Source organism: Hyperolius riggenbachi, chromosome 1 (genome assembly GCF_040937935.1).
Source record: "Hyperolius riggenbachi isolate aHypRig1 chromosome 1, aHypRig1.pri, whole genome shotgun sequence".
Taxonomy (NCBI): domain Eukaryota; kingdom Metazoa; phylum Chordata; class Amphibia; order Anura; family Hyperoliidae; genus Hyperolius; species Hyperolius riggenbachi.
In genome coordinates this window covers 592601066-592628952 of record NC_090646.1, presented here as the reverse complement: position 1 = coordinate 592628952, position 27887 = coordinate 592601066, and the positions used below count along the sequence as shown (strand labels likewise).

Sequence of the window (27887 nt, the reverse complement as noted above, 5' to 3'; positions counted from 1 at the left end):
GGTAAATCCACCCCAAAGTACTATTCACATTTTTAATAGTGGGGGCAAGATTGATAATCGATGTGACTGTACTTCCTAAGTTCACTTACCTTTTAAACACTGAACAGCAAGACTGTCGATTGGTCACTATTACTGGGCAGTAGCAGTAAATCCTTAAAGCAGTTAGTGTATTTCTTCACAATGCTCTAAACTTACATCACAAAAGAGTCAGACTAAATTGCCTAGGCCCTAGGTGGCTTCAGTCACCATTGAGGATACGGTTGGTATTGTCCGCCCTCTAGTGGTTGTCCGGACACACAGCAGCACGAGCCGCACACAGTCTCTTGTGGAAGTGTAGTTAGCTGACTGTAATGAGGCTCAGTTGGGCACCCATCTAAATTTGTATCCTCCACCATTGGTTCTGATGGTGAAGGCATTTCCCTGGGGAAAGGTGAGTGTCCGAATAGTGCAGTGGTCTTTTATGGAGGTCTTGAAGGAGACATCTTCTTCTAAATCAGTGTCTCCAAGGTTCAGTGAGGTTTGACCAGTAGAGGTCTTCAGTCCCTGAAAGGCTCCACACATTTTTATCCCTGTGGTGGCTTCGTCTAAGCAGTCCATAATGTCATCAGATTGCAGTTTTGGTCGCTTGGGCTCACTATAGGCGGATCCCATGAGGGCAGCATTGCATTTGTCTGAGATCTCCCGCAGTATTTCATCCACCTGGTTGTTCTCCTGGTCGCTGCTCTGGGCGAATAACCCCTCCAGGTTCCTTTTTACTGGAGGCTTCATCAGACCCTCAGGAGGGAGCTTGGGGCTGGCTCTGGACCTATGGGTCACCAGCTTCTGCAGGACACAAAATATAACAGACTGTAACAAGCTGATCAACCAAATAGCAAGGAGATGGGATTGCTTCCATGCAATAATATGATATGGTGGCTAAGTGGAGAATGTAGAAGCCGGCACCATCCAAAAATAAGTTTATGCTCTTTTATTCAAGTAGTAAGACATTACAGCTTTAAATGCAACGTTTCGAGGCAGCCAGCTGCCTCTTTATCAAGCTAGTGCTGCAAGTTATATCATATGGTATATATGACTTGTAGCACTAGCTTGATAAAGAGGCGGCTGGCTGCCTCGAAACATTGCATTTGAAGCTGTATTGCCTTACTACTTGAATAAAAGAGCATAAACTTATTTTTGGATGGTGCCGGCTTCTACAATCTTTACAGACGTCGATCTGGAATGCTGCCGGATATAGCCTTGGCACATCCCATACTCTTTATCCAGAGGTGTGCTACACAACACAACCATTGTACGGTGGCTAAGTGGTGAACATTCTCACCGGTAAAGTTTAAAGTGAACCGCCGGACTAAAAATCTACTCAGCAGAACTGAAAAGGCTTGGTGTTTCTTTAACAGTTTCACAGCATCAGAACTTTGTTTTTCTTATCAAAGCATCATTTTTAGGTGCATTTTTAGCAAAGCTCCGCCCATCAAAGAAAAAAAGCCTGGGCTTTTTTTCCCTGATGCTGTGCAGAGTATGATGGGATTTCCTACGTTGCCTAGGAACTGGGAGAGGTGCTCAGGGCACAGGACAGTTGTGTCTCTAATTCAAATGACACGCTGCTGCTCTCCTGCCCCCCCCCCCCCCCCCCCCGTACTCACTGTCAGACTCTTCACACAGCACAAGCTGCTTTTCCCCCATGATGACCTCTTCACCTCGTTCACAGTACAAAAATGCTGCCCTTGTAATCTCTGCGCCTGATGCAAGTGTTTCACCTTGCTTCATCACAGAACCGGCCCTGATTATAATAAAGGTGTCCTGCTCACAAATGATCCAATCTTTTTTTATCTAATCTTACAATTTCTATGTAATATAAGGGACTGCCTAAATTATCCATTCAATGCATTCACTCAGTTTACCCCACTACTACATAGAGGACAGGACAAAAAAAGATTGGATCATTAGTGGCCACCTTACGCAGAAAAAGAGCATGCAACATAGAAAAGCACACCACTAATTATATATATATATATATATATATATATATATATATATATATATATATATATATATATATATATGTATATGTATGTATATATATATGTATATATATGTATGTATATATATATGTATATATATGTATGTATATATATATATGTATATGTATGTATATATATGTATGTATATATATATATGTATATATATATATATGTATATATATATATGTATATATATATATATGTATATATGTATATATATATATATATATATATATATATATATATATATATATATATATATATCACAATTTCTAAGAGATAAAGAGATACTGTATATTAAAAATCTGCACTATACTGTGGAAAATATCAACATATCAGTACTTGTTAAGTTATTATAATAATAATAGTTATTATTATTAGTAGTATTATTTTAGTAGTAGTAAACACAGTATAACGTTTTATCAGTGTTCCGGCGCCCCCTGTGGGCAGCATCTGAAATAGCAGCCTGGACCATTCATTGGATATTATTATTATCGCTTGAATAATTTGTTTCCTACTTACATCGAGCACAGATGCCAGGTGTTTGGCCTGGTTGGCCAGTTCATTGAGTTGGACGTTCTTCTCTTTCAGGGAATCGATCTCCTCCTGTTTTTCATTCAGCGTCACATGGAGCTGTCAGGATGGGAAAAGGCAAGATGAGGATTGATGGACGATTGATAACTCACATATCGTACTGTTATCATGCAGTATTGCATGCACGGATGGTCAGAGCGGGTCGTACCTGGTTGTTCTGCACCAGGGCATCCCCCAGCGCCTTCTGGTTGTGATCGGCCATGTTCCGCCAGTACTGCTCCGTGCTTGGCAGGGGCTGCACGGGGATGGGCAGCAGCTGGCACGGCTGGGGGGGCACAGAGGGTGGCAGGCATTGTTCGAACACAGATACATCGCAGGGGGGCAGCTGGAAGTCTCCGAGCTGCAGGTGAGAGGACTGATCTGCAACACACAAGCCAGCCAAGCGTCACTGACTCATTACAGAAGAGAGAGGAGAACATGCTGTACAAAGATGCGGAATATACATACACCAAGACTTTACTGAGGACCTAGGCGTGAGTGAGTAGTGAGTGAGTGAGTGAGGCAAGGGTGAGTGAGTGAGTGAGTGAGTGAGGCAAAGGTGAGTAAGTGAGTGAGTGAGTGAGTGAGTGAGGAGTGAGGCAAGGGTGAGTGAGTGAGTGAGTGAGGCAAGGGTGAGTGAGTGAGTGAGTGAGTGAGGAGTGAGTGAGGCAAAGGTGAGTGAGTGAGGCAAGGGTGAGGGGGTGAGGGAGTGAGTGAGTGAGTGAGTGAGTGAGGCAACAGTGAGTGAGTGAGTGAGTGAGTGAGTGAGTGAGTGAGTGAGTGAGTGAGGCAAGAGTAAGCGTGTGCGTGTGTGTGTGTGTGTTTGCTTATTTGTTTGTTTGCTTATTCGTTTGTTTAAAGGGAAAAAATATTGATCATTTTCTCTCAATCTAAAACAGAACAGAAATCAACCATGTACTGGAGTCCACTGACTTATGGGATACATTTGTCACGATTGATACAATTGATCTAAGGTGGTTAATAATACAATTCTTCCTATGATCGATTCCGATTTGATCGTAATATCAATTGATCGTGCCCGACAGAAAAAGCTGCTATCAATTTTGATTAGATTAATCAATATCATGATTAATTCGGATAATTGATCATACGAATTTGTATCGATAATGGCCACTGTAGATCTATATTCTAGCTATGTAGGGATAGTACTGATACATAATTTAGTTATGTAATAATATGTTTCATAATATATAGTTATGTAGGGATATGATTAACACACAGTACCACTAGGTGGGAAATAGGATATGACAGAAACGTATTCAAGTTATGGAACTAAATGATTGATATATTAATGTTACTATAAATAATGTATACTGTAGATTACAGTTATGTAAGGATATGATTGATATAATTGTTATGTAGGAAAGGGTATGATTAAAACATTTATGTGAGGATACGATAAAGATACAATACAGTTCTATAGGGTTACGATTGATACACAATATTATTATACAGTATATGGGTATGACTGATACATAATATGGTTGGGAGGATTCTGCGGTAATATTGATATACACTGTATTACAGTATGTAAGGATATGATTGATATTTTCCTGTTATGGTTGGATACAATTAATACAGTTATGTAGGATTTATAGAGACATTGCAGTTATATAGGGATACGACTGATATATTACAGTTATGAAAGTATATGATTGATATACGTTATAATTATATAAGGCTATGACTGATACATAAAACAGTTATGTAGATGGTGAGATAAGATTGATATATACTGTATATTACAGTTATGTGAGTATGTGACTGATACATAATAAAGTTATATAGCAGATAGGATAAATGTTGCAGTTATACTAAGTTATGACAGGGCTTGCTGTCACTTGTAGTTCTCCAGGAGTTGCAGAGGTCATGCAATGTATATTGTATGAGGAGCCTCACTCACCTGAAATGAAATTGTCCACAGCATCTCTGAAGTCCTGCAGGTCAAACTCGGTGCCGGTCTCCAGGCAATGTCCCTGAAACAGACAATCAGGTGTGAGTGCAGAAGGTAAATGCTGCCCAGGTGTACAGAGACAGGTTCCTGCCTATAGGCAATAGAAAGCCATGCTGATACCTGATGCTCATAGCCATAGGCTGGGAAGGGGTAGTGGTAGGCTTGCACTGCCATAGCCATCAGTGTTCCTGGAAATCCCAGCTGCACACAGCGCTGCTGCTGATGGAGGTGATGCTGTGAGCCAGGCAGGGATAGTAACAGGTGTACATGAACAGGTATCTGTAACGTTCACTACTGTACTGCCCCTATACATCCTGTGCTGCCCTGTGATTGGAGGGTAGGCAGCCAATCAGTGAATCTCACAAAGCCACATTCCTTACAGGCTTCAGTGACAGATTAACCCAGGCTGCCTGCTGCAGAGTGCAGAGCCTCACCCCAGGGCACCGGGTAAACAAAGTGCCTGGGGGGAGGGGAGGGGGCTTATCAGCTACAGCATGGAAGATCAGGGAGTCTCCCTTCCCTGTGTACTGTATAATGTACTCCATGACAACAGGTCAGCAAGTGCCTGATCAGTGCAGCCATTGTCCCCAGATTAGCTGCATTACCTGTGTACACCCCTGAACGGCCATGTCACTCACTGCAAACAAACAATGGCTGCAAGATGTAGCTGTTTGGGAGTACACACCATGCAATTTCCAGTCAAATTGATGGGTCAAATCGATTATTTCCGACAGACCAATCTGATTTCCAATCATTTTTTTATCGATTTTGTAGATAAGTGATTGGAAAATTGTTCAGAAAACCGGTCAAAAATCAGATCGGAGCTGTTAGAAATAATTTATTTGACCATGTGATGGCGTATTGCATGGTGTTTACTATGCTAGGTACACACCATCCAATTTCCCATCAGATCGATGGGTTAAGCTGATCATTTCTGACATGTCTGATCTGCTCCTGATTGATAACTTGATTGATTTTGTGCAGTAGTGATCTGAAAATCAATCCTGTTCTCAATCGGGAGCACATCGGACCTGTCAGAGATTATCGTTTTGACCCATCGATCTGTGGGATGGGAAATTGCATGGTGTGTACCTAGCATAAAGCCTTGTACATACATTGGATAAAAGTAATTTGAAACGTCTGATGAATGACAGATATTGCTATATTGGACGGAAATTGGTATAACAGATTTGGCCAAACGACGTTGAACAACGATGACGAGTGACTGATATCTTGTATTCAGGCCGATTCAACTGGTGGATTTATTCAGATGACTATCGGTCAGATACAGGGAGTGCAAAAATATTAGGCAAATGAGTATTTTGACCACATCATCCTCTTTATGCATGTTGTCTTACTCCAAGCTGTATAGGCTCGAAAGCCTACTACCAATTAAGCATATTAGGTGATGTGCATCTCTGTAACGAGAAGGGGTGTGGTCTAATGACATCAACACCCTATATCAGGTGTGCATAATTATTAGGCAACTTCCTTTCCTTTGGCAAAATGGGTCAAAAGAAGGACTTGACAGGCTCAGAAAAGACAAAAATAGTGAGATATCTTGCAGAGGGATGCAGCACTCTTAAAATCGCAAAGCTTCTGAAGCGTGATCATCGAACAATCAAGCGTTTCATTCAAAATAGTCAACAGGGTCGCAAGAAGCGTGTGGAAAAACCAAGGCGCAAAATAACTGCCCATGAACTGAGAAAAGTCAAGCGTGCAGCTGCCAAGATGCCACTTTTTAATCTCACATTTTATGATGGACCACAGGTTCTCAATGGGGTTCAGATTAGGTGAACAAGGAGGCCATGTCATTAGTTTTTCTTCTTTTATACCCTTTCTTGCCAGCCACGCTGTGGAGTACTTGGACGTGTGTGATGGAGCATTGTCTGTATGAAAATCTTGTTTTTCTTGAAGGATGCAGACTTCTTCCTGTACCACTGCTTGAAGAAGGTGTCTTCCAGAAACTGGCAGTAGGACTGGGAGTTGAGCTTGACTCCATCCTCAACCCGAAAAAGCCCCACATGCTCATCTTTGATGATACCAGCCCAAACCAGTACTCCACTTCCACCATGCTGGCGCTCTCTGCCCTTTTCCAATCCAGCCACGGGCCCATCCATCTGGCCCATCAAGACTCACTCTCATTTCATCAGTCCATAAAACCTTAGAAAAATCAGTCTTGAGATATTTCTTGGCCCAGTCTTGACGTTTCAGCTTGTGTGTCTTGTTCAATGGTGGTCGTCTTTCAGCCTTTCTTACCTTGGCCATGTCTCTGAGTATTGCACACCTTGTGCTTTTGGGAACTCCAGTGATGTTGCAGCTCTGAAATATGGCCAAACTGGTGGCAAGTGGTATCTTGGCAGCTGCACACTTGACTTTTCTCATTTCATGGGCAGTTATTTTGCGTCTTGGTTTTTCCACACGCTTCTTGCGACCCTGTTGGCTATTTTGAATGAAACGCTTGATTGTTCGATGATCACGCTTCAGAAGCTTTGCGATTTTAAGAGTGCTGCATCCCTCTGCAAGATATCTCACTATTTTTGTCTTTTCTGAGCCTGTCAAGTCCTTCTTTTGACCCGTTTTGCCAAAGGAAAGGAAGTTGCCTAATAATTATGCACACCTGATACAGGGTGTTGATGTCATTAGACCACACCCCTTCTCATTACAGAGATGCACATCACCTAATATGCTTAATTGGTAGTAGGCTTTCGAGCCTATACAGGTTGGAGTAAGACAACATGCATAAAGAGGATGATGTGGTCAAAATACTCATTTGCCTAACAATTCTGCACTCCCTGTATTTGTTTTTTGTTAAGTTGCCTAATAATTATGCACAGTAATAGTCACCTGCACACACAGATATCCCCCTAAAATAGCTAAAATTAAAAACAAACTAAAAACTACTTTCAAAAATATTCAGCTTTGATATTAATGAGTTTTTTGGGTTCATTGAGAACATGGTTGTTGTTCAATAATACAATTATTCCTCAAAAATACCACTTGCCTAATAATTCTGCACTCCCTGTATTGTGCAGTGGGACAGTTTTGGAGTGTGCGTGCATGTGATGGGGAATGTCGCTTACACGCACGCCGCACTATATTCATACGGCATAATCGCTGGGAATATTGAAGTGTTTATAAACAATGTAATTTAGTCTACCTGAGATGTTTTTACTGGGGGCATATATACTTACCTGGGACTTCCTCCAGCCCCATGAGGAGCATGGGCTCTCTCGCCTTCCTCTCCGGCCACTTCGTTCACTCGATAGTCCTCCCGGTAATCTGGCCAGTCGCGTCCAGTCCTGCGCTTGTGCGCATGCATGGCCTGGCCGCACGCACACCCCCGCCATGCTCCCATGCCCAGATGTGTTCTGTGCATTATTACTGCACAGGCACAGAATGCTCCCAGCCGCGGGAGTGCAACATGGGGGGCACATGTGGCCTGGCAGTACATGCACAGAAGAGCGGGGCCAGCCAGATTATCGGGGGGCCATATCAAGTGAACGGAGCGGCTGGAGAGGACAGCGAGGGAGCCCACGCACCTCATGGGGCTGGAGGAAGCCCCAGATAAGTATAAATTCCCTCAGTAATAACATCCCAGGTTTCCTTTAATAAAATGAGTGAAGGGAACCAGGGCCGGATTTAGGGCAAGGCCACCTAGGCCATGGCCTAGGGCACCACAGGAGCAAGGGCACCAAACCAGCAGGCTAAACTGGTGCAAGCTTGCAAATGCTGCAAAGCAGGGAGATCAGGCAAGCGCCTGACCGCGGTACTCTGCTGCTAGCTGCTTGTGCAGCTGCCACCTTGCTCTCTGTGCACGTTTGCATTGTGGCCGGCGGCTACGGACTTGGGCAGCATTGGAGACGCAAAGATAGAGGAAGCTTCTGCACGGGAGACGAGCAAAGAAATGAGTGACACCGATTGCGGCTGCGGTGTGAAGGCGAGCTGGCTACCTATACTGAAGAGGGTGGGAAAAGGAGTGATTAAAGGAGTCATCTGGCTACCTATACTGGAGGTAAGGGCGGAGAGGTCATCTCTCTACCTATACTGAAGTGGGGGCGGCTGGTGACAGTGGCCTTGGGCAGTAAAGAGTACAAATCCGGCCCTGAAGGGAACAGAATTTCTCCAACAGGCAAAATTCTCCCATTTCTGCAACTATTTACTCTGGTGGCCGGGTGTTCTGCATCAGGAGGATGCCATTCATTGGCTAACTGCAAAATATTCAAACAGTAAACTTTCGGTCTATAGTCATTTCTTCCTCTGACCCTAATGCTGTGTACTGGGAGCAGACTCTGATGAAGATGATATTTTAAAGTTGGCTAATAATAAATAGCAGGATCTTAATAAACACCAGAAGTGAGAGGGAGATGGAGGCTGACATTTTTATTTCTTTATTTTTAAAGAATGCAGATTGCCTGGCGGTCCTGCTGATCCTCTACCTCTAATACATTTAGCCATAGACCCTGAACAAGCATGCAGCAGATCAGGTGTTTCTGACTGAAATCTGACTGGATTGGCCACATGCTTGGTTCAGGTGTGTGATCCAGATACTACTGCAGCAAAAGAGATCAGCAGGGCTGCCTGGCAACTGGTTTTGGTTACACGGAAATAAATATTGCAGCCTCCATATCCTTCTATCCCATTCAGGCCATACACACATGAATTTTCCCTGTCGATTCCCAGTAGATATGACCACTCTGCTGGGATTCTATTTTCCTATTTACAATATAGTTTGGTGCAATATGGAAGATCACAAGTTAGAATTGATCTATCCAGTGGTAGCCCTATGTTTCTGCCAGGGCGCTTACTGGCACTGGTCCCCAACCTCAGCAGCGCGGAGGGCTCAGATGGCCGCCATCTGAGCCCTCCGTGCTGCTGAGCTTGGGGACCAAGAGATGGTGGCGACAATGGCAGCAGCGGCAGGACGAATGCACAACAGTGGTGAGTGTGAACAATTTGCATACGCTGCAGCCAGGGGGGGCACAGTGTATACACTCAGGATTCATTGTGAATGCCCCGCTGTTCATCTGGCGTCGTGTGAATCTAGTTTTATACATGTGTACATATTTTGTTTCAGGCCCCTTTTATACTTGCCTGGCAAGTGTGCGTTGCATTACTCTGTTTTACTGCAGGGTAACGCAACGGCAAGGCAAGTTGATAGGGCCCGAAACACTTACAGTGTTGCGCCACTTTGCACCGGAATTGCCCCAGCTGCCGTAAAGTCAACAGCGCGTTACTGTCGGACTTCCACAGCGATGCAGCAGCGGCAGAAGTCATGTAAGTCAATAGGCGATGCAGGAAATTAAAACATGTTGGCGGCGGCGGTGCAGCGCGTACGTGCCGAACGACAGGAATATGAAGGGGAAACCCGGGAATCCCCATGACCTACTTCCTGTTCAGCAGGGAGCACATCTCTGGGCGAGGAGGAAGGGGGATTCGGCTCTATGGATATGATCCTGTCAGCGCACTCTGACATTTTGTTGGTTGCGGTACGTCACAACGTGGGCGGAGCATCTCACTGCAAACCACATGCCAGGTGTAAAACCGTCCTCAGTTTTACAGTTTTTTTGTCATAGTGGCCCCTTAACTCCAACAAATCAGAAAGCACAAAAGAGACAGTGAGTAAAGCATAGGCAAACGCAGGGGGGGTTACAGCTGCCCAGAATCCCCTCTCAGACCAGGGCTGGTTCAGTGTCTGGGGACAGGCACAAGTTAAGAAACCAGAATATCTGCAGGCATCCTGCAGCTCACAGCACTGCCCCATTTCTTTCCCTGCTATAGTTGACTTTGGATGTAGTAGCAGCGTGTGTACAGAGCATGGAGCAGCAGTGTGTACAGAGCATGGAGCAGCAGCATGTGTAGAGCATGGAGCAGCAGTGTGTGTACAGAGCATGGAGCAGCAGCGTGTGTACATAGCATGGAGCATCAGTGTGTGTACAGAGCATGGAGCAGCAGTGTGTACAGAGCATGGAGCAGCAGCATGTGTAGAGCATGGAGCAGCAGTGTGTGTACAGAGCATGGAGCAGCAGCGTGTGTACATAGCATGGAGCAGCAGTGTGTGTACAGAGCATGGAGCAGCAGTGTGTACAGAGCATGGAGCAGCAGCATGTGTAGAGCATGGAGCAGCAGTGTGTGTACAGAGCATGGAGCAGCAGCGTGTGTACATAGCATGGAGCATCAGTGTGTGTACAGAGCATGGAGCAGCAGTGTGTACAGAGCATGGAGCAGCAGCATGTGTAGAGCATGGAGCAGCAGTGTGTGTACAGAGCATGGAGCAGCAGCGTGTGTACATAGCATGGAGCAGCAGTGTGTGTACAGAGCATGGAGCAGCAGTGTGTACAGAGCATGGAGCAGCAGCATGTGTAGAGCATGGAGCAGCAGTGTGTGTACAGAGCATGGAGCAGCTCTGGGGAACTTAACATAGTCAGGTATGAGCACAACCCTGTGGGGCTGCTGTGTGAATGCTTCACTTTCTGCTTCATTAGCAATGTCGGCTGTCCTCATTATTATCTGTATCCAAACTGCTCTTGATCGATCCTGTTGTCGGTCGGTCGGGAAATTGCATTATGTGTACCCAGCATGATGTCCTACCGTATTATTATACTGTATTGTGCATGGCTGAGGGAAATCTTTCAGGAATCCCCCCCCCCCCCCCCCCCCTTGAAAATCCTGGGTTTGCCCCTGTAAAGCAAGGGAAGGATAGGTTTGATGACAGAAACTACAGACCCAACCCCTGATTGTCCGTAGAAAGTGACAGTTATAAAGTCCTCCATAAAGAGTGTCACATACAGGGCTGTCCTCTCTAGGAGTGTATCTGGCACTGCCTATGGAATATAACCGAATTCTGCTTCTAATCCTCTTCCAAACATACTGAAAGTGCCAATCATTATGCAATGCCCTGGCAGTGGTGCCAGCTTCTATATATAGAGGGGACGTCTGCAAACTGCAGGAGGGTGCAGCCACTGGCCCCATTCACTGGAAGAGGACAGCAAATAATGGGTGAGATTGTGTAACCCACACCTCCGCTGCCAGCCCATCAGGCCGGCTATTCTTCCAGGAGGAAATAAATGCTGTTCGCAAATAACACAACCGCATTGTTATATCTACTGCTGTATGTTTAGCATTTACAGTAAAATGAAGCAGAACACTCAATGTGTTTGCCATGCACTGAATGGCAGTTTTTATTTCACTTATTATAGGTGTACTTAGCTAACCATTATTTACATTTAAACTGACTGTGTGGCAAAGTGAAAAGCTTTCATATATACCGAATACCCAAAGACTAAACAGTTAAGCTCAACCCACACCATACAATCTTGGTTGTACAGATTTACCAAAGCTATGTAGTATAAGAGCCAACAGATTGAAAATAACTTGAATGACTGATTGGATAAGCTCTTATACTACATGAAAGTGGTAAGATTGAACAACCAAGATTGCATGGTGTGTGTTGAGCTTAATACACATGGTAAGAAATTGTCTGGTATTCCTCTGCAGCTTATTATAGCTGCCAATGAGAGGGGTTGTCATGGGGCATACATTGCAAAAAGGGCGGCAGGAAAGTTGGCCGCAGGGTGAAGCCAAACAACGTCTCACCCTGCTCCTGCAAAAGTCCTGGCAGCGTTAATTACCATTCCCCCTCTATACCGCCATGGACTGGGGGAGACACAAAGGTTCATAGAGGAGGATACAAGGGAGACACAAAGGGGCATAGAGCAGGACACACAGAGGACAGAGGCAGACACATTGGGGACACGGGAGGACACAAGGGGACACAGGAGGACACAAGGGGACAGAGGAGGACACAAGAGGTATAAAGGGGGCATGAGGGGCAAGGGGAGCATAATCCACAAGATGCTCCTTCACTATAGATGCACCAGGTTTAATATATTTTTTCCCCTGGTTATGTCCTCTAAACCTAGTTTCGTCTTTTGATCAGGAGCATATTATAGTACGAAAAATACAGTATGTTCTCTTATTTTTCTGGGAAATGAAGATAAAACTATTAGCACTACTCTCATGCTCCCAGTACTGCTCCCTTTTTCTCAGTACTACTTTCCTGCTCACAATACTTCTCTCCTGCTCCCAGTGCTTCTCTCCTGCTCTCAGTACTATTCTCCTGCTCACACTACTGCTCTCAGCACTACTCTGTTCACACTACTGCTCTCCTGCTCACAGCACTACTCTCCTGCTCCCACTTCTTCTCTTATGCTCTCAGTGCTTCTCTCCTGCTCTCAGTACTATTCTCCTGCTCACACTACTGCTCTCCTGCTCACAGCACTACTCTCCTGCTCCCACTACTTCTCTTATGCTCCCAGTGCTTCTCTCCTGCTCTCAGTACTATTTTCCTGCTCACACTACTGCTCTCCTGCTCTCAGCACTACTCTCCTGCTCGCACTACTGCTCTCCTTCTCCAGTACTACTCTCTTGCTCCCAGTCCTGCTCTTATGCTCCCAGTGCTGCTCTCCTGCTCCCGGTCCTGCTCTCCTGCTCCCAGTGCTGCTCTGTTGCTCCCAGTGCTGCTCTCTTGCGCCCAGTGTGACTCTCCTGCTCCCAGTGCTGCTCTTTTGCACCCAGGGTGGCTCTCCTGCTCCCAGTACTACTCTCCTGCACCCAGTGCACCTCTCAGGAAAGATAACACCCAACAGTCAATCAGGTCCATCGTCCTGTGTGTGGCCAGTGGCCACTAGGGATGATCGGAAATACCAATTTCTGATTCCAATGGCTTTCTGCGGAAATCGTAATTTCTGATTTCTACAGAATGTTGTTTTTTTGGGGGGAGGGGTGTTGTCAATATGGTTAATTGTAAAAAAAAAAAAAAAAAGAAAGAAAGAAAAAAAGTAAAAAAAATTTGCAGCATACACAATTTTTTGCGGATGTACGCTGTTTTGCAGAATCTGCATTTCCCATCTGCAACCATAGTAAACTTCTGCATTCTCTGATTGGCCTAATACTTCCGAGTCTTCTGGGTGGCCTAAAATGTATAAGTCTCGGTAATGTGGATCAGAAATCTGATCGATTAGAAATCCACAGAAATCGGATGTTCATTCCTAGTGGTCACCTTATCAGGTATGTTCCCTGAGTGTTTGCACTGCCAGTGTACAGCGCAGTAGGCTGCACATAATACCTGTGTACAGAGGTGTGGAGCACAGAATAGGATGCATTTAGGGCAGTTAGTGTGACTGTGTGTTGTAGAAACCATCCTGGTTGCCACAGAAACTTATATTCGTTATTCACCGGTCAAACAAGTGTGATAACTGCATTTCTACCACTCAGTCCCTGTTCCCTAAAACAAAGAGCAGCTCACAGGCAGCATCCATCCTGTTAACAATGCAATTCTTTGGTCGATTGATCAATCAGAAACAATAGTTCAGGACCACTAACGGAAGCATAGCTGCTATCCAATTTGATCAGATTATTGGAATTGAAGACCAAATTGATCGCCCAAAGAATCGTATTGTTAATGGCCACCTTAGGCTCACCACACACCATACAATCTTGGTTGTTCAATATTGCCATTTTCACGTAGTATAAGAGCTTATCAAAACAATCCTTTCCAAGTGTTTTCAATCTGGTGGCTGGCCGTCATACTACATGCATTTGGTAAATATGTACAACCAAGATTGCATGGTGTGTGGTGAGCCTTAGGTCTCTTTCAGATGGGAGGCTGAACTACACACTGTTTGGGCAGTTCAGCGTTCCGTCTGCTACCCACAAGCACTATTGAGCTGCAATTACATGTAGCCGAATAGCCAAGTGTGATTTACCAATGACATCAATTTTACCACCTCCATGTAGTATGAGAGCTTACCTAGGCAATCTGTTCATAGTATTCAAAACCTGTTTGCCCTCATGCAATATGGAAATTGGAAATTGATCAATGAAAATTGGATGTGTGTACACACCTTACATGGCGTAGCAAACAAAATAAATTGGCCCAGGACATGGCTAATTTTGCCTAAGAGTTATAGATTATCCAGCAAGCTTATGGTAAACCAGAACTCCTAGGAGTGTGTAAGGAGCTGCAAAGGACCAAAAAGCCCTCTTTCTGAAATGTTAAGCAAATCAAAAGAATGCCTTCTTAAAACAGAAAGTATTCGTGATAATTCAGGTTGGAGTGAGCATATTGTTTTGCTTAACATTTTAGTAAGAGGGCTTTTTGGTCCTTTGTAGCCTGATGGCCCATACTCACGGGCTACGCACCCGTGCAACGTCTCATACTCACGGGCGACAATTGTAGCCCATGAGTATGGGCCATGACACTCCTAGGAGTTCTGGTTCACCCTGAGCATGCTGGGTAGTCTGTAACTCTGGGTGCTTCAAGTCCTACCCTATAGAATCACATTAATCCATGTCATGCACTGATGAGGATCAATCAACCCGAAACAGTCTGAATGCATGTTGGATTATTGTGGCTCTGTAATATTGACAAGCTGACACATCATTGCATTCCAGCGGTTCTGGAGGTGTGGTTAGCTTACAGGGACAACAAAGGATGATTTGCATAGTCAGCAGTGATGCATTGCGGGAGACCTCTAGAGATGTCGTGAACCTCCGATTTTCGGTTCGCAAACCCCGTTTGCGAACCTTCACGGAAGGTTCAGTTCGCCGAAAAGTTCGCGAACCGCAATAGACTTCAATGGGGATGCGAACTTTGAAAATTAGAAAAAATTATGCTGGCCACAAAAGTGATGGAAAAGATGTTTCAACGGGTCTAACACCTGGAGGGGGGCATGGCGGAGTGGGATACATGCCCAAAGTCCCGGGGAAAAAATCTGGATTTGACGCAAAGCAGCGTTTTAAGGGCAGAAATCACATTGAATGCTAAATTGCAGGCCTAAAGTGCTTTCAAACATCTTGCATGGGTATACCTCAATCAGGGAGTGTAATTAGAGTTCTGCTTCACACTGACGCACCAAACTCACTATGTAACGCACCGCAAACAGCTGTTTGCGTAGTGACGGCCATGCTGGACTGGTGCGCACCATGGCCAGAGTGCAGGCCGTGGCGGTTTTCAAGCCCATATGGTCGCCGGGCTGTGGTAGCTCAATGATAGAACAACAGTGACTGTCCAGCTGATCAAATTTGGTCTGTCCACAATGAAGCAACGACCTTATTATCTTCTTGTATGTAGGTAGGCATAGGTAGGTGTCCCAGGAGTTAGCTAGGCATAGGTAGGAGTACCAGTATAGGTAGGTAGGCATAGGTAGGAGTCCCAGTAGTTAGCTAGGCATGGGTAGGAGACCCAGTATAGGTAGGTAGGCATAGGTAGGTGTCCCAGTAGTTAGCTAGGCATAGGTAGGAGACCCAGTATAGGTAGGTAGGCATAGGTAGGTGTCCCAGTAGTTAGCTAGGCATAGGTAGGAGACCCAGTATAGGTAGTTAGGAATAGGTAGGTGTCCCAGTAGTTAGCTAGGCATAGGTAGGTGTCCCAGGAGTTAGCTAGGCATAGGTAGGAGTCCCAGTATAGGTAGGTAGGCATAGGTAGAAGTCCCAGTATAAGTAGGTAGGCATAGGTAGGTGCCTCAGTAGTTAGCTAGACATAGGTAGGAGACCCAGTAGTTAGCTAGGCATAGGTAGGAGACCCAGTATAGGTAGGTAGGCATAGGTAGGTCCCCTAGTATAGGTAGGTAGGTAGGTAGGTGTCCCCGTATAGGTAAGTAGGTGCCCCAGTAGTTAGGTAGGCATAGGTAGGTGTCCCAGTATAGATAGTTAGGCAGGGCCTGGCTGGCACAGTAATAACAATTACCAAGGTCCAGCTACAACAGATAGGGCAGTATAATTCAGTGAGCAACACACACACAAAAAAAAAAAACACATCAGGAAAACATTAGAGCTCTGAAAAGAGCTGTTGAGGGGTGCTATTTTAGCAATAACAATCAGCCAGGAGCAAGCCAAGAGCCTAACTAATCTTTCCCTAGGAGAACAAGTCTGCAGCAGCTGTCCCTAGTCTGTCTCTAGCAGGCACACAAGTGGGTGTAATGGCCGGCAAACCTGCCTTATATAAGGGGGGGGGCTCCAGGGCTTAGTGTAGCCTGAATGGCTACAATGTGCCTGCTGACTGTGATGCAGAGGGTCAAAGTTGACCCTCATAGTGCATTATGGGGCGAATCGAACTTCCGCAAAAGTTCGCTTGGTCCAGGCGAATGCAAACCCCCAAAGTTCGCCTGGAACCGTTCGCCGGCGAACCGTTCGCTACATCTCTAGAGACCTCCTATGCCTACCACAACCTGAATTATCGCAAATACCAGTATTTACTTATGTCCAGGCAATTACACACTCAGGAAAATTGTATACAGTGTTTCAATCCCTTCAGCGCCAGCAAGTGTATACAATATTTCAATCCCTTCAGCATCAGTGTCTCAGATTACAGCCTGGAAGGGGGCTGGTAGAAGCCCCAGGCCCAGTGCACACCAAAAACCTCTAGCAGATCCGCAAAACGCTAGAAGTTTTTGAAGCAGATTTTCAGAGCGATTCTAGGCATGTTTAGGCCCCGTTCACATCTGAGCATTTTGCCGGCGATTTCGCGATAAAACGCTAGTGCCATAATACCCTATGGACCCGTTCTCACTTGGGCAATTTGCGTTAATTGCTGGATTAACGCAAATCGCCAAACGCAAATTTGTATCCTGCACCATTTTCATGTGATTTCCCGGTGATCGCGTTTAGTGCTATAGAAGCGCTAAAATCGGAAAGTATGAATGGCGATTGTTTTGCGTTAATCGACAAATATTGCCAGAGCAAAACGCTAGCAAAAGCGCTAGGGTTTTGCGTTTTGAAAGTGTGAATGGGCCCTTAGAGGTTTTCTAAACATGCCTAGCGTTTTTGGAGCGTTTTTGTGTAGCAGATTTCATATATTGTTACAGTAAAGCTGTTACTGAACAGCTTCTGTAACAAAAACGCCTGGAAAACCGATCTGATCTAGCCTTTTTAAGAGCCGTTTGAGTTTTTCCTATACTTTACATTGAGGCAGAAACGCTTCTGCAAACCGCAAAAATGCTGCAGGAGCCACATTTGCGGTTTGCTAAAAACCTCAAACCGCTGGTGTGCATCATCCCATTGAGATACATTTGCCAAGTGTTTTGAAAGGCGGCAGCGGTTTTAAAAACGCTACCAAAAACGCTTGGTGTGCACCAGGCCTAAAACTGATTTTTTTTTTTCCCCTGTAATCTGAGACACTGAAGATGAAGGGATTGAAACATTGTATAAACTTGCTGACATTTAAAGAGAGTCTGAAGCGAGAATAAATCTCGCTTCAGAGCTCATAGATAGCAGGGGCATGTGTGCCCCTGCTAAACCGCCGCTATCGCGGCGCTAAACGGGGGTCCCTTCACCCCCAAATTCCCTCGGTGAAGCGGGGGAGCGCTTCCTGGTTGGGGCAGGGCTAACCGCCGCAGCCCTGCCCCACGCGCTTCTGTCAGCGCATATCTCCGCCTCTCCCCCGCCCCTCTCAGTCTTCCTTCACTGAGAGGGGCGGGGGAGAGGCGGCGATGCGCCGCTGATAGACGCGACTTAAGGCAGGGCTGCAGCCATTAGCCCTGCCTCCAGGAACGACCAAGTCTGCGACCAAGTCTTGCGGGGGTGGGTTTGGGGGTGAAGGGACCCCCGTTTAGCGGCGCAATAGCTGCGGTTTAGCAGGGGCACACATGCCCCTGCTAACTATGAGCTCTGAAGCGAGATTTATTCTCGCTTCAGAGTCTCTTTAAGGGATTGAAACATTGTATATACACTTTTCCTGAGTGTGCATTCGGGACTTATCTGCTAAAGCGTTTAGCATCACGCGGTTACCGACGGCGATTACTGTCGATTGCGCAAATGCAGCGTTCCGATCCCGATTTAAAGTGTCGTTTCGGCCGGCCCTAGAAGCCACATGCGACAGCCAGGGTCGGCTAGCCACAGAGGCTTCATGTCCACTTGCAGGGACGAGAAATGCCGATTGCGACGGGAAGCCGACAAACGCCGTACCTCCTCCGCCAAACGAGACGTCACAGGACGACGCGGCTTCCCGGCCGACCGAACGCCGCCTGCCGTCCATGTAAACCTGTGAACCAGCCCTTAAGAAGGCAAACTTTTGTTTTAAGTCTACATAATCTGAAAGGTCATAATACGAAGGCAAATGCAATGCAATATTGTACATAGCATAATTATGTAAATCAGTGATTATAATGGTGCCATAATTATCATTTACACCATATCTTGCATGGTGAACAAATTACCTTTATACCAGCTAAAAAATATTAGTCACCTCTGTAAAACCTCTCATGTCAATAATCAGTTTGTTTGTGTTTAGCACTCGTATTGATGTCTGTCCATTCATAGCTTATCGGTTACCTGCTGCTCGAGATTGCCCCTAGCGGTGTCCTGCTGTATGACGGCATTACAATCGGCCAGGTCCTGCCAATCAATTGTGGACAGTGCTGCGGGGCAAATAGAGGACAAGTTAGTAGAAATACACATCTCAAGTTCAAGATAGAAATTCTACGACGTCATCTCACTTCCTGTAAAGAAGATTTACCTGCATCCACTGCACTGGGAGACTGATCCACATAGATGGTGACAGGGCCACTGGGACCACCAAAGATCCTTTTTGGCACCTGTACAAAATGAGTGACATAATATTCAATGAAATCAATCATGTACACTTTATGTTCTGTACAACGTGCTTGAAAAACCTTGTAATTAATACATTCTAAAAATGGTTGCAAAGTAACCTGATAAGCTGTTGTTATTTTTATCATCATTACTGTTATACACTTGTATTATTATTATTATTATTATTATTATTATTATTATTATTATTATAATTATTATTATTTATGCTCATTGTGATAATAATAGTTTATTCAGGATTGCTCAAGAAAAATTAGGATGATGATGATGATGATTCACTTCCACAAATGTTATTATGTTAAACAATTTTGGATAATAATAGTATTAGATACTTCTAATAATACAGATATCATGAATAGCTTACTGCCACCAATAATTACTTAGTAATTACAATAGTAATTTTTATTAATAATAACAATTTTAATAATGATAATCAGAATACATTATTGTTAATAATAATAATAATAATAATAATAATAATAATAATAATAAGAACAATAAGAACAATATAATGTACTATTATTATTATTATGTTATCCGGTGGTATCTATGATACTTTACAATCCTACCTTTTTGTCTGGCTTTTCTTGCTTTTTATTCAGTCGATTAGATAAATCCACCACCCTATTCGGACACAGCCTGTCAAATGCTTTCCGCTTGTTCTGCATGCTTGCAGTGACCGGTAGATAGGGAGTATAACGATACAGCAGGTGAGGAAGTAATAATAACTGGTGACAAGCTGACAGAAACAGTTGACTTTCTTCAGTTATCTTATAAGAAGGGTTGATGACAGGCAGCCAATCACAGGCGGCAGATCTCTGCGGGTTTCCAGGGTAAAGCGTCCATAGCAACAGCAGCAGCAGCAGCAAGAGGAGTGATGGTGCGCAGGCGCAGTGGGGCGGCAGAGGGAGCCCGCCAGTGCCCGGGCTGTGGAGCGCTCAGCTCTCACACATGAGGGCGACCAGTGAAAGTTGGAGCAGGGATAATAGGCAGGCACAATAGGGCCAGAGAGCTGCTAACATCTAATTAGAGGTGTCAGGGATTACCAGTGTCCCCTCCGGCAGGGGAGACGCTTCACACTCTGCACTCCCAGATAAACATCACTAACTGTAGCCGGGCAGACGTGATGCTGCCACTGATGGCTGGTGATAATGATGGGCATCGAGCGGCAAACAGCAGCCATAAAGCGCTCACATCTTCCAACTGCCTGACAGAGCAGGCTTTACACCAACTGCCCATATACTGACTCTAATTGGCCCTACAATGTTTCCTACTGACTCCTCTCCTCTCCACCTGCACTGCCACAGATTGCACCCCACCAGACTCTGCCCCACATGCACTGACTCTTCTCCAACTGCACTGATTGTACCCCACCAGACTCTGCCCCACCTGCACTGACTCCACCCCACCTGCACTGATTGTACCCCACCAGACTCTACCCCACATGCACTGACTCTTCTCCAACTGCACTGATTGTACCCCACCAGACTGCCCCACCTGCACTGATTCTTCTCCAACTGCACTGATTGTACCCCACTAGACTCTGCCCCACATGCACTGACTCCTCTCCACCTGCACTGACTCCTCTCCACCTGCACTGATTGTACCCCACCAGACTCTGCCCCACCTGCACTGCCTCCACTTCACCTGCACTGATTGTACCCCACCAGACTCTACACCACCTGCACTGACTCTTCTCCACCTGCACTGACTCTTCTCCACCTGCACTGATTGTACCCCACCAGACTCTGCCCCACCTGCATTGACTCCTCTCCACCTGCACTGATTGTACCCCACCAGACTGCTCCACCTGCACTGATTGTACCCCACTAAACTCTGCCCCACCTGCACTGACTCCTCTCCACCTGCACTGATTGTACCCCACCAGACTGCTCCACCTGCACTGATTGTACCCCACCAGACTCTGCCCCACCTGCACTGCCTCCTCTCCACCTGCACTGATTGTACCCCACCAGACTCTGCCCCACCTGCACTGATTGTACCCCACCAGACTATTCCCCAGCTGCACTGACTCCTCTCCACCTGCACTAATTGTACCCCACCAGACTATTCCCCAGCTGCACTGACTCCTCTCCACCTGCACTGATTGTACCCCACCAGACTGCTCCACCTGCACTGATTGTACCCCACCAGACTCTGCCCCACCTGCACTGCCTCCACTCCACCTGCACTGACTCCTCTCCACCTGCACTGCCTCCTCTCCACCTGCACTGATTGTACCCCACCAGACTCTGCCCCACCTGCACTGCCTCCACTCCACCTGCATTGACTCCTCTCCACCTGCACTGACTCCTCTCTACCTGCACTGATTGTACCTCACCAGACTCTGCCCCACCTGCACTGCCTCCACTCCACCTGCACTGACTCCTCTCCACCTGCACTGATTGTACCCCACCAGACTATTCCCCAGCTGCACTGACTCCTCTCCACCTGCACTGATTGTACCCCACCAGACTCTGCCCCACCTGCACTGATTGTACCCCACCAGACTATTCCCCAGCTGCACTGACTCCTCTCCACCTGCACTGATTGTACCCCACCAGACTCTACCCCACATGCACTGACTCTTCTCCAACTGCACTGATTGTACCCCACCAGACTCTACCCCACATGCACTGACTCTTCTCCAACTGCACTGATTGTACCCCACCAGACTCTGCCCCACCTGCACTGACTCCTCTCCACCTGCACTGAATGTACCCAACCAGACTCCTCTCCACCTGCACTGCATCCACTCCACCTGCACTGATTCCTCTCCACCTGCACTGATTGTGCCCCTTCATACTTTACTCCACCTGCACTGATTCCTCTCCACCTGCACTGATTGTGCCCCTTCATACTTTACTCCACCTGCACTGATTGTACCCATACAGACTCTAACCCACCTGCACTGCCTCCTCTCTACCTGCACTGATTGTGCCCCTTCAGACTCTTGTCTGCCTGCACTGTCTCCTGTTCCACCTGCACTGACTATACCCCTACAGACTCTGCCCCACCTGCACTGATGGTGCTCCTTCAGACTCTAACCCACCTGTACTGATTATGCCCAAACAGACTGTGCACCGCTTGCAGTGACTCTTCTCCACCTGCACTGATTGTACTCTTACAGACTGTACCACTTGCACTGACTGCCCCACCTACACTGATTGTACCCCTTCAGACTCTGCCCTGCCAGCACTGCCATGCATTTACTCTACTCATCTTCACTGATTCTGCTCCTGTACTGACTCAGATTCATCTGCACTGATTTTACCTTTGTGTGGTGATTCTACCCTGCACTGACTGTAATCCTGCACTGACTCAGTTCTGTCCAGGTCCAGCACTACCCTAGGGGAAACCTGGGCAATTGCTCCAGGACCCATGAGCACTGCTGGGCCCACACAGGTTTCCCTCCAACTTCTGGTTCCCAGGGCCCCTGCAAAGTTTTCTGAAGCACAGCAACTCACCTGTCCCAGCTGCTGCGCTTTTCCATCAGTCCATGCTCCCATCTTCATCCTCGCCTGACCAGTGACAACATCTTCTCAGTGATGCACAGCACATGTCATTATGTAATAACATGCGCCAGGTCAATGAGAAGAGGTGCCCTTGTGAGGATGAAGACAGGACTAATGTATCAGCGCGCCCGTCAGGACAGGTGAGTTTCTATGCTGCTCAATTTTCTGGCGGTGTAAAATACTATTCCCTCTCTGAGTTGTAGCAACTCGGAGGGAGAAGTAATTCGGGGTTCAGGGATTGCCGGAACCACGAATTACACGTGCGCTGTACAAACGATTTACACTAGTGCTATAGCGGTGCCCAAGTCAGGCACCACACGCCGGGTGCGAAAAGCACCTGCTCCAAGGGCAGACGGGGGTTGGGATGTGTCACTGTCTGTGCCCCCTTTGCAAAGAAGGCTCCTGCCCCACCAACTATACCCTACCCCACGCAGACTCAACGACTGCACAGGATCTGCCCCACCTATATTGACTCTGCCTAAGTGCCTATGCACTAGATCTACCTCAGCCACTCTGTTTCTGCCCATGCACTGGATCTGCTCCATCTGCTCTGACTCTCCCCATGTACTAGATCTACCTCAGCCACTCTGTTTCTGCCCATGCACTGGATCTGCTCCATCTGCTCTGACTCTCCCCATGCACTAGATCTGCCCTGCCCACTCTGCTTCTGCCCATGCACTGGATCTGCTCCATCTGCTCTGACTCTCCCCATGCACTAGATCTGCCCTGCCCACTCTGCTTCTGCCCATGCACTGGATCTGCTCCATCTGCTCTGACTCTCCCCATGCACTAGATCTGCCCTGCCCACTCTGCTTCTGCCCATGCACTGGATCTGCTCCACCTGCTCTGACTCTGCCCATGCACTCGATCTGTTCCACCTTCTCTGACTCTGCCCAGGCACTGGATCTTCCTCACCTGCTTTGACTCTGCACATGCACAGGATCTGCCCACCCTTTTTATGCCCAGGCACTGGATCTGCACCACTCTCTCCGCTTCTGCCCATACACTGGGTCTACCACACCAACTCTTCATCTGCCCATGTGGATCTGCCCCATCCTCTCTTCTTCTGACCATGCACTGGCTCTGCCGCACCCACTCTGGTCCCTCCATAAACAGGATCTGCCACACCCACTCTGCTTACGCATTGAGTCTTCCCCATCCACTCTGCTTCTGCCCATCTACTGGATCTGCTGCACGCACTCTGCTTCTGCTCATTATTGGATCTGCCCCACCAATCTTCTGCCCATGCATTGGTTGGGCCCCACCCACTCTGCTTCTGCCCATCTACTGTATCTGCTGCACGCACTCTGCTTCTGCTCATCATTGGATCTGCCCCACCAATCTTCTGCCCATGCATTGGCTGGGCCCCACCCAGTCTGCTTCTGCCCAACTACTGGATCTGCTGCACGTACTCTGCTTCTGTTCATCATTGAATCTGCCCCACCAATCTTCTGCCCATGCATTGGTTGGGCCCCACCCACTCTGCTTCTGCCCATCTACTGGATCTGCTGCACGCACTCTGCTTCTGCTCATCATTGGATCTGCCCCACCAATCTTCTGCCCATGCATTGGCTGGGCCCCACCCAGTCTGCTTCTGCCCAACTACTGGATCTGCTGCATGTACTCTGCTTCTGTTCATCATTGGATCTGCCCCACCAATCTTCTGCCCATGCATTGGCTGGGCCCCACCCACTCTGCTTCTGCCCATGCATTGGATCTGCTGCACGCACTCTGCTTCTGCTCATCATTGGATCTGCCCCACCAATCTTCTGCCCATGCATTGGCTGGGCCCCACCCACTCTGCTTCTGCCCATCTACTGGATCTGCTGCACGCACTCTGCTTCTGCTCATCATTGGATCTGCCCCACCAATCTTCTGCCCATGCATTGGCTGTGCCCCACCCACTCTGCTTCTGCCCATGCACTGGATCTGCCCCATCTACCCTGCTTCTGCACTGGTTCTGCTGCACCTATTTTGCTTCTTCCCATCAGAGCCTGATTATCCACAAGGCAAACCTAGGCAGTTGGCTAGGGCCTGGAGAGAGTCTAGGAGCCTGGTGTATGCTATGCCCCCACCAAATCTAAAGCTAAAAAAGCCAGGTGATCATAAGCGTTTGGCAAAAACTGCTATCTTGCCTAGGGCCCCATTTCATTTTAGTCCTTTACTGCTGACCATGGACTGGTTTTGCCCCACCCATTCTGCTTCTGCCCATGGACTGGATTTGCCCCACCCACTCTGCTTCTGCCCATGCAATGAGGTGCTAATAATTCTGGATTGTGTGCAGATTTAATGAAAATTGTATGTAGCCCCTGGCACTGGGCCAATCAAAGTGGGCAGACAGTGCATTTCATGAGATTGCATACAGTTTACATTAAATTTGCATACTAGCTGTGAGGAATACTGTTCATACTGTGACTTGCCAAGCTTCTCACTTAGGCCTCTTTTACATGGACGGCAATGGAATATTAAATGTGCTATTAGCTGCCCATGGAAAAAATGCAGTTGTTGAAGGCAACAACTGCATTTTTTTTTGAAACAATCAAAATCAGTTGTTGCCTATTTTAAATGGTCTAATTCAATTGTGCATGAAAACTGTAACAAAATTTGCAATTCACAGATCATATCTAGTTTTCTCTTCCACAAACAACATCGGTCAGCTCTGTTCAGCTAAAGGTGCGTACACACATGAAATCTTGATTGGCCAATATTACCACGTGTATGAAGTAGGATGGCTGACAGACTTTTGAGTACTATGTGTAGATAAGCTCTAAGGCCTGGTGCACACTAGAGCGCTCTTTTGAGCGCATTTGGAGTTTTCAGAATTGCCGGCGTTTTTATAAACACTTTGCTAAGGAGCAAATGCAGCATTTTTTAAAGTGCTGTCGCTACAATGCGGAGTATAGGAGCACAAGCAAAGTGCCCATAAATCATAAATGTAAGCGATTTGCGTGTGATTTTAAAGCGCTGGAGCTCCCAGAAGCACAGTGCATTTGAATCCACCAAACAAATTGAGAATCGCTAATTACAAATGCTTTGCAATCGCTGTCAAAACGCTGACACTCTTTACATATCGCTACCTTAATCTCTAGAAATCGCAGTTGCAGTCGCCTGCAAATCGCTTACACAAAACGCTAGTGAATGCAATAGCATTTTGCGATTTCTAGTGTGACCCAGCCCTCATACTGCATGGAAGTGGAAAAATCAGAAGCTGAGATTGGATGTGTGTAAGGCTACGTTTCCACTGTAGTGTGAATTTTTTGCGCCCAAAAAAATCGTATGCGATTTTTCTGATTGCGAAAAATCGCATGTAAATTTGTACGCGTTTTATGCGAATTTTCGTTCACGAAAAATTTGTCAAATTTAACATAATCTACCTAGTAATAGCTAAGTCATGACTGCTGACAATGTCCTGTAACCATGCAATTAATGCAAATTTTCACGCAACTATTGCGAAAATTTGCATTGCTATCCGATGCCATTGCAAAGCATTACAGTATACGCGAATCGCTGCAGATACGTGTAAAATATCCGAAAAAAAATGAAGCAGGACCTTTTTCCACATGTGACCGCTTACAAACATTTGCATTACTTGGAAATGGCCCCATTCACTACCATTTGTTGCTAAACTAATGGGAGTTTTCTATGCGAAAAATGTAATACAACACACAAGTGGAAACCTAGCCTAAGAACTTTCAGTGCGGCTCTTGGGAAACATGCAGTTCTTCCATTCACCTCCTGGTGGCAGTGTGCCTCAGTAATGTACTAATCAAAGCTTCAGTGGTCACTTGTAGAGACGGTCAATAAATTGCAAATAATTTAAGCTTGCAATGAAATTTCATGCAAATTGTATCCAGTTTGGAATTGGCACAATCAAAATCAGCAAGAAGCGAATTTGACTATGACTAAGGAGTGAGTTTGAGCTCTGATACTTGTGAGTTGATATGTCTCTGTCCAGAACGATTTGCCAATAAAGATTGGAATTTTATGCCATTTGGTCCATCGGACTTTCGTTCTACAACTGCATTTGACTGGCTTAATTCCAAGAATAATAACTTAAGAATAATCACTTTTTCCCTACTGATCAACTTCGGCACATACTGTAGGTAATGTCCATGTTTCCCTACAGCTCATGTGGGCGATATTACAGTTTAACAGTGTGCTGACCAGGAAGATGTTGTGGGGTAATGGCCATTTTAAAAATGTCATTTTCAATGGCCATTTTCAAATTCCTTAAAGTGAATGGGAACCGCATTTAAAAAAAAATGAAGCAAATACTTACCTAAGGAGAGGGAAGGCTCTGGGTCATATAGAGCCTTCTGTCTCCTCTCTCAGTGCTCTCTATCCTGTGCTGGCTTCCCCCCCCCCCCCCCCCCCCAGATTCTATCCCCTGCCGAAAGGGTAAAAGGGTATTTAGAAGTCTTCGGGAGCCGTGTCCTCCCGAAGACGTGCGGCTCCATACTGCACAGGCGGGAGCGTGCAAGAGAGCGTGCGTGCGCAGGCGCAGTACAGGGCCGCCCTTCTTCAGGAGCACTCGGGCTCTCTGAAGACTACTGAAACTTCCTTCGGCCGGATAAAGCAGTATTTGACTAAATTAGTCAAATACTGCTACCGGGCGAGCCAGCACTGGAACGAGGGGACCAGGAGAGGAGCGGGAAGGCTCTATAGGACCCAGAGCCTTCCCTCTCCTTGGGTAAGTATCTGTCTCATTTTTTTAAATGCAGTTCCCATTCACTTTAAAGGACATCCGAGGTGAAAATAAACTGTTGAGAAAAACTATTGTGCCTATCCTCCTTCTCCTAAAAATGATTTTTTTAGATATGCCACAATCTTATTTTATATAAAAAATATTTTTTTTTAAGTTTTTACTGTTTCATTGTGACCTCTTCATTGAAGCGTGCCAGAGCTCAGATCTATGAATTATTGACTTATCTCTTTCCTGCTTTCAGAAGCCATTTACTGACAGGAAAGTGTTTTATGGCTGTAATTACTTATCAGTTAGGGTTATGTTATAGTCTGACCCAGTCCAAACCGGACAGAAACTGTCACTTCCATACCTGATCTTTAACTCTTTCAGGCAGAGAAAGAAAAAAAAGGAACACAGCCTAGTTATTTGTGTTATTTGTGTGCTTGGCACTGTACATACACAGGTCTATCGCATCATGTCACATGTCACCTCGGTTGTCCTTTAAAGCAAAC

General features: G+C 46.2%; 1 protein-coding gene across 1 annotated transcript; it reads right to left on the bottom strand.

Annotated features, from left to right (window-relative positions):
* Positions 1 to 337: 337 nt before the first annotated feature.
* Positions 338 to 22691, bottom strand: MCIDAS (multiciliate differentiation and DNA synthesis associated cell cycle protein). The gene is made up of 7 exons (XM_068262127.1): positions 22644 to 22691; positions 19082 to 19160; positions 18898 to 18983; positions 4516 to 4588; positions 2761 to 2972; positions 2541 to 2651; positions 338 to 822 (listed from the first exon to the last, which is right to left on the bottom strand). The coding sequence occupies exons 1-7, from the start codon at positions 22689 to 22691 to the stop codon at positions 358 to 360; spliced, it is 1074 nt and encodes a 357-aa protein (XP_068118228.1). The 3' UTR covers positions 338 to 357.
* Positions 22692 to 27887: the final 5196 nt, after the last annotated feature.